Source organism: Bos mutus, chromosome 18 (assembly GCF_027580195.1).
Source record: "Bos mutus isolate GX-2022 chromosome 18, NWIPB_WYAK_1.1, whole genome shotgun sequence".
Classification (NCBI taxonomy): domain Eukaryota; kingdom Metazoa; phylum Chordata; class Mammalia; order Artiodactyla; family Bovidae; genus Bos; species Bos mutus.
Genome location: NC_091634.1, coordinates 32,885,612 through 32,898,847, shown reverse-complemented (window position 1 = coordinate 32,898,847; position 13,236 = coordinate 32,885,612). Strand labels below are relative to the sequence as shown.

The window sequence follows — 13,236 nt, the reverse complement described above, 5'->3', positions numbered from 1 at the left end:
GTCGGGACATTGGGCAAAAGGCAGACAACCCTTGTTGTTTGGCCAGATTGAGATGTGCAATGCTGACTGCATTCCTGCCAAATTACTGGTGCACAAGGTTCTATCTGAGTAGGCGGGAGCCTCACAAAACTGACAGTGAATTGTTCTCGCAAGGCCGAAGATACAATTTGGCCGCGGCTGCGCAACCAAGTGCTCTTAACATGCAAACAGCCAGCAAAAATAATGGCATGTCAAGTGCAATTTTCTCACCAGCCGCTGACACGGTAAACTGTAATACAGTGTAATTATTTGGCATCCCATGACCTTCATACTAAGCACCACCCAAACAATTTCCAAGTTATGGTGAAGAGGGAAGGTTAGAAGGTCAATTTTAAAGACAGAAAATGAGTCAGTGCCTTGGAGGGAGAGAATTATAAATAGACGTGGCATCACCAATGGGAGTTCTATCCAAATAAGGAGTTGCTCAGAAATCCAGGTAGGAGGGGAAAAGAGAGGAAAGAGAGCTGAGGAGTTTATGTAAGAAAGAAGATTTAGGAGAGATCTCTGACCACCTGGAAAGCAAACCGTATTTTTTTTCCCCCAAAATAAAGCAGTCTGAGGAACAGTGGATCACAGAACAAGAGCTCAAGGAACTTGGGCCAAAAATCAATAGATGTTGCACACATTTTTTATATTGCTTTCTTTTCCTGTTCCATTGGGGATTTGTAACTTAAATATAATTCCATAATCCACTATACAAATTACAAGTGAGGAAACTGAACCTGAGAAGTGTTGCATGGCTTTCTCTTCCAGCTCCTTTAGAGCAGATGGGGAAAAAGACAGAAGCCAGATCTCCAAGAGATTCTTGCTCATCTTTCTACCTAATTCCAAAGCTCTCAACACAAGCTCTCTGTCTTCCAGTTACCCAGACCCAGTCTCAGCTCCTTAAATGGCCTTGTGCATATACTATGTCTTCTGAGTCAATGTTGTCTTCTTCAGCTCTGCACTCTGGTTCACCTGGTTATGGGAACCTTTAGGGAAGCTTCCATCATCCCACCAAACAAAATAGCTTCCTCTGTATGGGCTTCCACACCAGAGTACTAACCTCAGTTTTAACCTGACATATGTTTTTGTGATTGTTTTCTAAACATCTGTCTCCCCCTAGTAGCCCATTCTGATAGAGGACATGGATCTATGTTTGCTCAGGGTTAAGAATCCATAGACAAGAACACTTAGGAGATAGTAGCTGCTTGATAAATATTTGTGGAATGATCTGATCAATCACCCTCCTGACTCACAGGCAAGAGCTTTCAGGATGGCATCAAGCAGCCCAGCTTAAAGAATCCATGCACATTTCATCCCAAGGATGATATTTTTGTCTCAGTTATAAGACTTACGAAAAACTACCATGGGTTTTCCATCTTTCTTTTCTAAGACCAGAGCAAATAAGAATACAGGGTGAAGGGTGTACCACATTATTCTCTTCCAGAACTGGCAGAGAAAGTCAACACAGGAGGTTCTGGGCAGTATAGAAGTCAAAGTATTTATGTTTACACCAACAGGCTCTGAACTACCTTGCTCCACAGAGAGCTGGAGGCAGGAGTGGAGTCTGTTATTTGCTTTTCAGATATTCAGAAAGATTTTGGGTCTAGTTTGTGACATAAGTTTCTAGATGAATTGGAAGATAATGGAATTTCCAGGCTGCACTGCTTCATGCTACGGCTAAGGGGACAACCTCCAAAGAGAATAATCTGCAGTCTTCATAAAAAGACTTGTTTTAACAAATTTGTTGTTGTTGTTTTTTAGTTGCTAAGTTATTTCCAACCCTTTGCGACCTGACGAAGTGCACCCCGCCAGGCTCCTATGTCCATGGGATTTCCCAGACAAGAACACTGGAGTGGGTGGCCATTTCCTACTCTAGGGGATCTTCCTAACCCAGGGATCGAACCCATGGGTGGTAGGTGGATTCTTTACCACCAAGCCACCAAGGATTCTTATCACTATTACTATTTCAAAGAAAGACTTAAAATCAATGTCTAGAAACAATGTTTAAACTACCTAGCGAGTCCCTAAAATCCCAACAGGAGTGGATAACATGAAAGCAATGTATTGTCTCCTAATTGAAAAATACTATTGATATAAAAGCTGATCTATCTTATTTTATAAATTCCTCCATTTTTAGGTGAATTACTCATTCACTTATTCATGCAAAATATTTACGAGCTCTCCCCATATGCAGGCAGAGTTCCAGGATCTGGGGATATTTAGTAAAGAACAAAGAAGACAAAATCCCTTTCTTTGTAGAACTTACATTCTAGTAGGTGACAAATCAGAAGCAAGATAAAGTATGGTGATGTGAGATAGTGGTCTTCAGGAAGGAATAAAAATAAAGCATAGTCAAAGGGTTTGAAATATCAGAGATGGAACAGTTCTATTTTAGACAGAATGGGGCAGAGAGGGCTCTGTAAGAATACAAAATTCAACTTCTTTTTAATTCAATGGAACATATGCGGGCTTATGCTGCTTGTGATGAAGGGGACACTCAGTCATCCCACCCTATTCCCACGACGTTGCATAAACCTTTCCACCCGGGAGCGGCTCCTAACTTCCTACTCCAGCCCACGCCACTAAGCTAAATGACAGTTACCCTTCAAGACACATGGAAATATCAACCATCACCTTCATCCTAAGCAACCTGGGCTCATTGAAAGGGCCCCTCATTAGGCTTCCAGAGTCCTGTGCTCACCTAGTGATGTAGTTGTAGTTTCTTTGTCCTTCACTCCAACTACACACACACACACACACACATGAACACATTTAAGAATACAATCATGCCTACAATATGTACAGGCACTATGCATGCCTTATTTTAGTCATTCTTATCTACTTGTATTTACCTTATCTGGCTAGCCCTTGAGGAGCTTGGTTACTTTCCTAGGCTAAATATCCAGAAAGTGGCAAAGCCAATACTCAAACCTCTGCAGAGTCCAGCTCTAAGACTTAGTTTTTTCTCTGCATCCAGCTGCCTACCAATAGAATATAAACAGAAATGAAGGATGTGAGGGTGTATGTGAAACTCTGAAGAGCCAATCACTCAAACACTGACTCTGCCCTTGAGCTTGAACTCAGTCTGCCAAGCCCGAGGCTCCCACTATGGTGACTCGCAGGAGGGCCTTTTAAAGAGCAGGTATGCTCCTGAGTAACTACTGCTTCTCAGCCAGTTCCTGGGGAGAAGCTCAACAATGAAGCAGTTCAGAGTCAGATGTGGAAGAGCATTTAGACAGACGTGGAAGAGCGTTCACAGAGATAAAACGGTATAAAGCGCCGGTGGGCACCCCGATACGGATCATCCCCACACTCAGCTTGCCTCATCACCTGCAGCAGTCACCTGAAATGCATTTTTAGACTCTGCTACAACCTAAGTCCCTCAAAGGCTAAGCCATAATAACTCAGGAGCAATTTTCTTTAAGGGGAAATATACATGACTGGAAATGTTTGCAGGAAAAGTTCTTCAGAAAAGAGGATTAACTCAGACTGAACAGTCGTTTAGGAACTGGCCGTGTCCAGGATTACAGAAAGAGGAGTACATCAAGGATCAGAATCATCTTGGCCATTTCAAAATCCGAGGGTTCGGGACTTCCCTGGCAGTCCAGTGGTTGAGACTTTGTGCCTCTGATGCAGAGGGTGCAGGTTTGATCCCTGGTCAGGGAACTAAGATCCCACATGCTGTGCAACACCGCCAGAAAAAAAAAAAATCCTAGGATTTACTAGCAACATTTCTGTCCTTGAAAGAAGCATGAATTTCTCAAGTACTGCTGCTGCTGCTGCTGCTGCTGCTAAGTCGCTTCAGTTGTATCTGACTCTGTGAGACCCCATAGATGGCAGCCCACCAGGCTCCTCTCTCCCTGGGATTCTCCAGGCAAGAACACTGGAGTGGGTTGCCATTTCCTTCTCCAATGCATGCATACATGCTAAGTCATCTCAGTTATGTCCGACTCTGTGTGACCCTATGAACAGCAGCCCACCAGGTTCCTCTGTCCACGGGATTCTCCAGACAAGAATACTGGAGTGGGTTGCCATTTCCTTCTCCTCTCATGTACTATTATGTCACAAAAGGATAGTAAACACTGCATTGTTTGCCTCTCTCTATGGCTACATTTAAACAATGGAGGTAAAATTAGTCATTAGATCCTGACTCCAAAACAAATCCCAATTTAATTACTTTTTATATTCAGGTAAAAATGGAAAGTTCTTCTGGGGATAGCAAGTTTGTTTGTTTATATTACGCAAGACAGCAACAGTGTGATAGACCTCCATAGAGTTAACTAACAGAAAACAGGCAGAAAATATCCATCAATTATGTATGTGTGCATGTACTGTATATCCAGAATTTCATATGGCATGAAAATGCCTTGTCAGAGGGCTGGATAAGAAGTCTGAATATCCAGAAAGTAAGAATTTAAGAACTCTGCATTCTATACTCAATAATTCTTAAGTGCAAATTATGGTTTAAAAACATGGTAACTAGTCACTAAAATGTAATCGGATCCAGTGGATAAAATTATGGCCTTGGGAATCCTCAACTTGATTCAGATTCAGATCATTTACTAGTGCTACGATCTTGGTTTGCTTTATTAATCCAAGTCTCAATTTCTGCACTCACCAAAATAAAAGAGAGAGACAGAGAGAGACAGACAGATAATGTGGTCAAGAAGCCCCTGTGCAAAACCCACTGGGCCAGATGTTTTGCAAATGAGAACTTTTCACATTTAGGAATGTTTTAAGGTAGATAAACTGTATAGTAAGTAAAACCTTCAGCAGAGTCTGGGGCAGTAGCCTCTAATCAAACACATTAACATTTCTGCAGGGAAATATATGAAGTCACAGTAATGGGATGCGTTACGACTATAAATAGCCTCCAGTCAGTTCTGCTACCTGAGTGTGCATCAGGCATACAAAAAAATCATTTTTGTATTTTGACAAAGAAAGGAGCGTAGATGTGTTTTATTCATATATTGTTTGTATATGTGTATATATGCACACATAAACACATATATGTATACATGGTCGGGGGAGGGAGCTACTGTTAGAATCAATCAGGACTGTGCCCACAGAGTGCTTTAATAATAGTGCTCAATACAAAACAATATTGACCAGAATGCAAATTCCTTGAAGGCAGGGGTCGTTGGTTTGTTCATCAACAGGCCCCTATCCACCTAAAAATGTGTTTGCCTCAATAATAGGTGCTCTCCGAATGACTCCTGACACCACCTCCTCTGGATTCCCCTTGCCCAAGTGAAACTACATGAAGTGAAAAAGCATAATCCTTGGGGAGGCTCAACCTGCTTTGCAAGACGATGAGGTGCGAGCACAAATGGGATCAGAAGTTTCCAGTGAGACACCAAGTCTTGAAGCTCAATATTTAATTCTTTTTTTCTTTTTTAATCACTGCATTTGGGAAACGCACAGTATTGGCATGATTCACTTCTGAATCTGACTTATCAGGAAAATCAGTGCTTGGCAGGCTCATAATTGGAATTCTACCTACAATGATGGTATGTGCCCAAATTAACAGAAGTGTATGAATAATTCTGAGGAAAAAAACATGTATAGTCTTCAACAACCCACAGTGAGACTGTGTAAATCAGGCAGTGCCTATCGTCAGAACAAGGAACACCTGTCTAACTTGCCAACAGCAAAACAAATGTAAACCCAGTCTAACACATACATGCACACGCACGCGTGCAAACACACACACATCACCAAACCAAAACTTTGATTCTATCCATTTGATTCCACCTGCCAACGAATAAATCAATATCCTATTGCAAAATCACTGAATGACCATAAGTACAAAGCACTGCTAAGCACCCACTCCAAGAATCGACCTTTCTCTATCCTAGGTTAATAACTGAAACAACAAATGAATAACAACAAAAAAGGAGAAAAGTCTACCTGCAATTGGAGATACACAGCCTCAGAATAAAATGGGACAAAATAACATCTTAGGAATCCAGGTGGTAGAAATTCAAACTGAGCAAAAATGCATACATCTTCCAAGTCCTGTAAGCTACAGAAGAGGTTTGGCATGCAGACTTTTTATACGAAGTGAGAATGAGAATGCTTATTTGTGTATGCATTACACAAGTGTTATTATAGCTATGATATAATAGATGGGGAGGGCGGGAGAGGTGGGGAGGATGAGCTTTCCAGAGAAAAGCAATTTGTCTACATTTAAATCTGTTACTGTGGGATTATTCATATTCCTAAAGAAACCAAGAGGTAAATGAACTAACCATCTGGCCAAAAGTACTTACAGCTAAGTGCAGCAACAACTGTGACAAGCCTAATGTTAAAGATCTAGAGACCAGTAAGATCCCAAAATTGGGATCTTAAAAACGAAGCTTACCCGGCCAACAAGGATCGGTTCAGGTCCAGAAAACTCTTCCAGGACAAACATTTGATTCCAAACCCAGCCTCTTTTGGAACGATTCAAAATCCGCTGTTCTTCACTCAGCCTGTTTAGTTCCAATGGGGATCCACTCATTAGAACCGGAGACTGATTCATCGGAGCCGAGTAAATACAAGGGGGAAGAGTAATCCATAATATTATTAATGGAGTCCAGAGATCCAAGAGCATTTCCGCTAGCCGTTCTGGCATGGTCCCACCAGTTAAGCAAATCACCACGAAAATGAGACAATTACTTTTTTTGCCTCCGGTCTGCAGCCATCCAATTCATCATGCGGTGCTGAGCATTTACTTACAGCCCTGCCACGTGTTTACAGCACAGGAAACAGACATCATCTACGCAGTTTTTCTAAGACCACGATCCATGGGCTGTCCTTCTCATTGAAATTTCCTGCAAAAACAAGGAGGGAGAAAAATAATGATCCACTGCCAACAGGTTTTAAAACAAAATCACTGCTTTTCAAAAGCATGTGAATGAACATTTCCCACAGCCTTGAATTAAGAAAGTGGATCCATACAGATTGAGAATAAGTAGGCTCACAGGTCTTCCTATCCTTTAAACTTTCAGATATATTCATATTAATTTTTGTTGGCTTCCCAGGTGGCGCCGTGGTGAAGAATCTGCCTGCCAGTGCAGGAGACACAAGAGACATGGGTTAGATATCTGGGGGGTGGGGGGGGGTGGGGGTGACCGCGGTCAGGAAATCCCCTGGGAGAGGAAATGGCAACCCACTCCAGTATCCTTACCTGGTTACTACCCTGGACAGAGGAGCCTGGTGGGCTACAGTCCATGGGGTAGCAAAGAGACACAACTGAGCACGCGCGCATGTAAGACTGGACAGGACTTAGCAACTGAGCACCGCAGCGCAACACAACGTTAATTTCTGTTATCTGCTATTTATCAAAAACTGCTTCAAGTCCCTGAAATTTGCTTCTCCCTCCTTGTTTTTTTTCCTCCTTTCTCCCTTCCTTCTTCTTTCATGCTCCCTCCCTTTTCTCTCTCCATCACTTTCACTCTCTTTTTTTGCAGTCTTTGCTTGTAACGCAAGTGTGGGTGTTGCCAGTGTGGCCCTCCTGCATTCTTGTAGAGACTGCAAGTCTTTCTTCCTTCCTTCATGTCTTCCTGCTTTTCTTCCTTCTCTTTTCCGTCTCCTTCCCCACCCTCCAGTTTAAAGAGAAGTTCTAGTTCTCTTTGGGCTGTGCTATGTGAAGAAACTAGCTTCAATGGTTAATTAAAAAAAAAAAAAATCTACAAATGAGAACAGGAAGGGAAATAGCCCCAGTTGTTACCGTCTTAGCTGCCACAGCCCATCAGAAGGGATTGTCCAGCTCAGCCTGCAGAATACAATTCTCTGCCAGGATGCTAATAATGAGTGAATAAAATTAGAATGCTCCCAGAGAGAAATTCTGTAACGTCCAGCATGTATGTTATAATCAGGACAGTGTCAAGGCTCCCATTCCAAATGTACAGTTGAACAGGAGATTTAAATTATGAAAAGCTCCTTTGGGAATGAAATATGGTAAAAATACAATTTTCAATTGAGGAGATTTCAGAAAGGGATGCGCAAAAAAAATCCCCATTACCTGAGATGTCAAATACATTTTTTTGCTTACCTTCGGTGTGGCAAAACGTGTTTCTTCCCTCTCAAAAAAAATTATTTTTAAAGAAATAATGTTCCCCACACATCCCAGAGAGAAGTCTAGCTGAATTAGATGAAATGGGAAAATAATTCCTCGGAACACCATGGGGAATAGTTTGGCTCAGAGAATTCATAATGGGGTAGGGAAACTTTCCCCTGTGTGTCCCTGGTTCCATTCTGGCTCAGAATGGGAAAGCAAGAAAGTCCTTAACATTGGCTTAGCTAGTGAGTGGTCTTAGCAAAGCCAGATGTAAGAGGCAGATTCAGATCCTGCTGCAAAGACAGGCAGGATCCTATCTAACAAGGTGGTGAATAGAATCGCCCTGCTTGTCACTTTTCGCCTGGGCTCAGCTCCACCACTGGGACTCTCTTTGTACCTCAAAAGAGGCTCCACCCTGACAGGGGCACAGGAGAACCCCTGCAAACAACAGTTGCAATGTAAACTGAAGGCAAGAAAAACTTTCAACAGGAAATAATTCAGAGCAAAGAGAGTCCAGAACAAGGCCCCCAGCTTTCCCTAAAACTGCAGCACCAGCAGGGAGATCAGCCTTCCTGTATAGCAGATTTCCATGAAGACCTTGTCTCATCCCATCTGAGAACAGACCTTTCGAATTTAAAACAAAAGTTGAAAGATCTTGATAAAAAAAAATCCCTTCAATACCAACAGTTTTCTAAATGGTCGTGTGCGTGTACAGCACACCCATCACGTGCCATGCAATCTCCTAAACATGGGGCAGGAACAGTGATGCAGGATTAGTGTGTTACTCCCCAGACTGTCTGTTTTACAGGCAGAAAATCCTGGGCTCGAATCCCTGCTCACCCGACTTGCTGTCTCTGTAATAATGGGAAGAACTACTTAAGTTCTCTGAGCTTTTGTTTTCTCTTCTGCAAAATGGCAATAAGAATAATTCCTAATTTCCAAGCAGTAGGGTGATTCAGAAACAAGACTCAGATGAAGCACCCAGAACCTGGGAAGCACTTACTAAGCTGTGATGCTTGTTCTCCTGAGCCAGACTGAGGAAGTGGTCCTGACACCATCTCTGCCCTTGAAAAGCTTCAGTTAAAAAAAAGTCAAAGGAGCAAAGAGTTAATAAGCTGTGTGACCTCTGCAGGAAAGGTAAAGGTATGAGAGTTACAAAGGCAGTCAAGAATCCTCCCTAAGGTGGGATGTGGGTGGACGAGGGTGATGCTGGTGAGAGAAGGGCTGGACCATATTGGATGGAAGGGAATACTCATTTTAATCATGGAGGCTCAGCCTAAACACTTCTCAGGGGCAAGAAGACTTCTCTCCGAACATACCCTGCTTCATGCTGGGCCATACCTGAATGCTCGAGAGCCATGTAGACCATCCTCTGATGGCCTGAGTGCTATAGAGGGAGAACCATGAGATGGTTGTGTTTCCTCTAGCTCCAGCCAGCCTGGGGTTTGAATTCCAGCCAGAGAGACACCATTACCAGTTGCATAACTAGGGGTCAATTAAAAAAAAACAAACTAGAATGCTATTTACCTAGCTGGTTTATTTTGAAGATTACAAGTGATAATTTTGGTAAAGTGATTAAGAATGCACAGTTATTTTTAAATTGTGCCAAATACTCTGCAAGTATTCTCTGGCATCTGCTCTGTTGTTAATGATTCTGGGATTAAAGCAGTTTAATCCCAATTTAAAGTCCTAATAGACACTTCCCTGATGGAAGCCACCAAGCAGATAGATTGCCACCAACCCACTCGGGATGGAATGTGACACAATTCCTCCCTGAACTCGTCAGAATCAGTAAAAAGTAAATAATAGGCCCTGAAACTGCTTTATACAATGGCATAGCTTCACTAGTTAGAATAAAGGGATTAATCAATCAAGAACATATGCATAGCCCCAAATAGTATCCATGAACACAAGATCTTGCAGTCAGATAAAACTTACTGTGCCTTTTAAGTTTTGTTACAAGGCACAGTACTTATAAGCCACAGTAAGTCTTATTCAAAACTGAGGTGCAGAGTAATGACATGACTTGCCCAAAGAACACCTCTAGTAAAGAGAAAACAGCTGTTTGAATCTAGGGAATCTAACTTTAGAATTCTTTCTTACCACAGTCCCTCCTCTTGTTATCTAAATATTTGATGAGCTTATACTGTGGGTCAGGCACGGAGGCAAGAGAAGCAAACATATCAGAATTCTTATCTTCAGGAAGCCAAGAGCCAAGGTAAAGACTAAGAAATGCATACTTGGAATATCCTATTAAGTCTGAGAAACGTTAGGGTAGTACAGAGTGATGGGTATGCCACTCGTCTTCACTGCCTTAAAGAAGGCTTCCTGGGGGAAGCATCATCTAACCCTCGAAAAGGAATAACCCAGAGGGGAGGGTAAGTACAAAGGGTCGTTTAAGTCAATCAATGAACAAGAACGAAACCATTCACTAAGACAGGATTTGTGAATGAATTAGTACCGAGGGTAGTTTTCAAATCATTTCTTGTCATATTATCTAATCCATGGCCATGGTATCCTCTTGCTACCCACCACGTCATTCTAATTATGGTCTCTAGACTACATGTCAAATTGACGTCCTCTTCTCTGCCAGAGCTTTGTGAAGAGAAGAGTGTGTTCAATTTCGAAAGCTCTAAGGCATAAAAATAAGTGCCATTCCACAATGATGGTATGCTCAGTCATGGCCAACTCTTGTGACCCTATGGACTGCAGCCCACCAGCCTCCTCTTTCCATAGGATTTTCCAGGGAAGAATACTAGAGTGGGTTGCCATTTCCTCCTCCAAGGAATCTTCCCAACCCAGGGATCAAACCTGCGTCTCCTGAGTCTCTTGCACTGGCAGACAGGTTCTCTACCACTGAGCCACCTGGTGAGAGTATGGGAGACAGCAACTGGAAGCACAGTGAGATTGGTACTTTATATAATGTTTAATTTTCATTTAACTAAATACAGTCAGAGCCTGAGGTTGTGTCCCTCTTTGTCGAAAAGGAAGACAAGCAACAGTTAGAGGCAAGGGTGTGCAGTTAAATATTTACCAAGTGGCTATCTGAAAGAAAAAAAATCCCTGATTTTTTTATTTCCATGATATAAATACTTCCACCATGACCAATTTCAAGTTTTCAATGTGATCACTAACCAGGTATGGCAATTGGCGAAAGTTTCTAAACCAGAAACAGCTCTGGTTTAGTCAAGTAAGAGATTCCTCCAGCATACCCCTAGGTGATGCTTCTCAAACTTTAATATGCATACAAATCCTGGAAGTTTTTCTAAAATGCAGATTCTGATCCAGTAAGTCTAGAGTGGGGCTTGCAACTCTGCATTTGTAATAACCTCATCTGTGAGGCAGGTGCTGTAGCTGGAGAAGCCTAGAGTTCGCAGGAATAAAACCACCTAACTCAGACCTCCTTCTTATGAAGGCTTGAAAGATTCAGTGGTGTGGTACAAAAGTTACTTCCTCCTCAGTGTCATTAAATGGCATGCCCATAAAATACTTCCTACCTGGGAATAGACATATATCAGACTTTGGGAAAACCAGCCATAGAATGTATGAATAAATGAGATTTTGCATGATGTCGTAACTTTTATACTTAACCCACTCCATATGGGACACTGGAAAAACTGCTCCAATAAGCAGTGTGTTCCCACGCATGCTATTAGGGGGTGTTGAGACTTGACTTTCACTTCGGTGAAGTCTATTACTAGGAGAGAAATGGGATTCTCCTGTGATAATCAGAACTGTACTGTTTATATGCGGGGCTCTGCCATGGGCAGAGCTAATGTTGTCCTCTTACATGATCAGAGAACAGCTTTATAGGAATTCTTGAGATGCAACCAAATGTCCTGTCACTGTTATCAGAATTAATAAACATTGTAATAGTAGCTGCATACACAAACTGCTTAACTCTACGCAAGGAAGAAGAAATTGAGTGAGGTTGTAAAGCTTGGGTAAAAAAAAAATCAATGTATTTTTAGATTTTCTAACCACAGTATGTATGTCTGGCCAAGCAATCCACTTTATTATAATGCTGCTGCATTGATTTACACCCCGAGAGTGAGATGAAGAGATTTTACAGTCCCTCTGGAATTCTTACAAAGAAGTAACTAGAATTCCCCCATTAAGAAGATGTTTTGTCTTAGGTAAGATACTTACAATCCTGCTTTTCGTTCACACTTACATTTTAGAGATAGCTTTAATTACAGCCTGGTCTGACCCCACTGAGTTCAACTTTTTTTTTTTTTTTTTTGAGGTTAAAAAAAAAAACTTTCAGATAAGTCATTATGCAAAAATATTACTGCACCATTGACTTGGTAAACAACAAAGATTGCAGTTTCCAACGATAAGCCACACTCTGAAGCCTAAAATAAAAACGGGCTTTTACCGACACTTCAGAATTCAATCCTGCAGATTATTGTGGTTGACAGGAAATTATGCTTTTATTATCCACTGGGCTTAGTGGCCACAATATTTCATGGAAGCAAAAATGACACACAAGACCAGAGAGTTTCTATTAAAAATGTTTCTGACCTTGAATTTAGAGCCATTAGCAGGCTGCTTCAAAACAGGTAAATGCACATTGAATTCAAAGTGGTGTTTCAGCAACACAGGGTACGCGATTCAGCCCGCGGCCCAGTGCGATTCATGCCAAGCCCTGGAGAACTAGAGACAAACAATACTTGTGTGTGTCCAGATATAAATAATGCAGGAGAATTACCTTTCTTAAAGCCTTCAGAATGCCCTGACCAAATTCCCTCGGCAGAAGAGAATTTAATTTTTTTTTTCATTTACACACACACACACACAGAGGATTATCTCTCCTCTCAACCACAACACTTCTGGACATCTTTCTTTGGCATCAAATCATACATTTATCCAACTGTCTATCCAAAAGCACATTATTTGCTTTGTTTTACCACCCAGAATAATAGCTGTCAAATCTACTCTACTTTTTGCTATTATTGACATGCTATTGTTTTTTTCTACTGGAAGCTTTAGTTTTCTTTAAGTTTGATAATTACTGGTTACCATGGCAAAGACAGATAGCTCCTCATCCTTTCCCAAGATGGAGTCAGAACTCTGTCCTTCACGTAGAAGCTTTCCTGCTATAGACATCTCAGAACTGGGGTAACAAAGACAGGAGGGTCAAGTTTCTTTTTCTAGTGTTTACAGGC

At 41.7% G+C, this 13,236-nt stretch overlaps 1 protein-coding gene across 1 annotated transcript in view; it reads right to left on the bottom strand.

The window, feature by feature from the left end:
- The window catches only part of CDH8 (cadherin 8), a 402,649-nt gene that overhangs the window by 380,733 nt on the left and 8,680 nt on the right, over positions 1 to 13,236 (bottom strand). The window contains exon 2 of the mRNA XM_070388321.1: positions 6,389 to 6,839. Within this exon, the coding sequence (XP_070244422.1) occupies positions 6,389 to 6,640 (252 nt within the window). The 5' untranslated portion in view covers positions 6,641 to 6,839. The remainder of the gene's footprint in view (positions 1 to 6,388; positions 6,840 to 13,236) is intronic.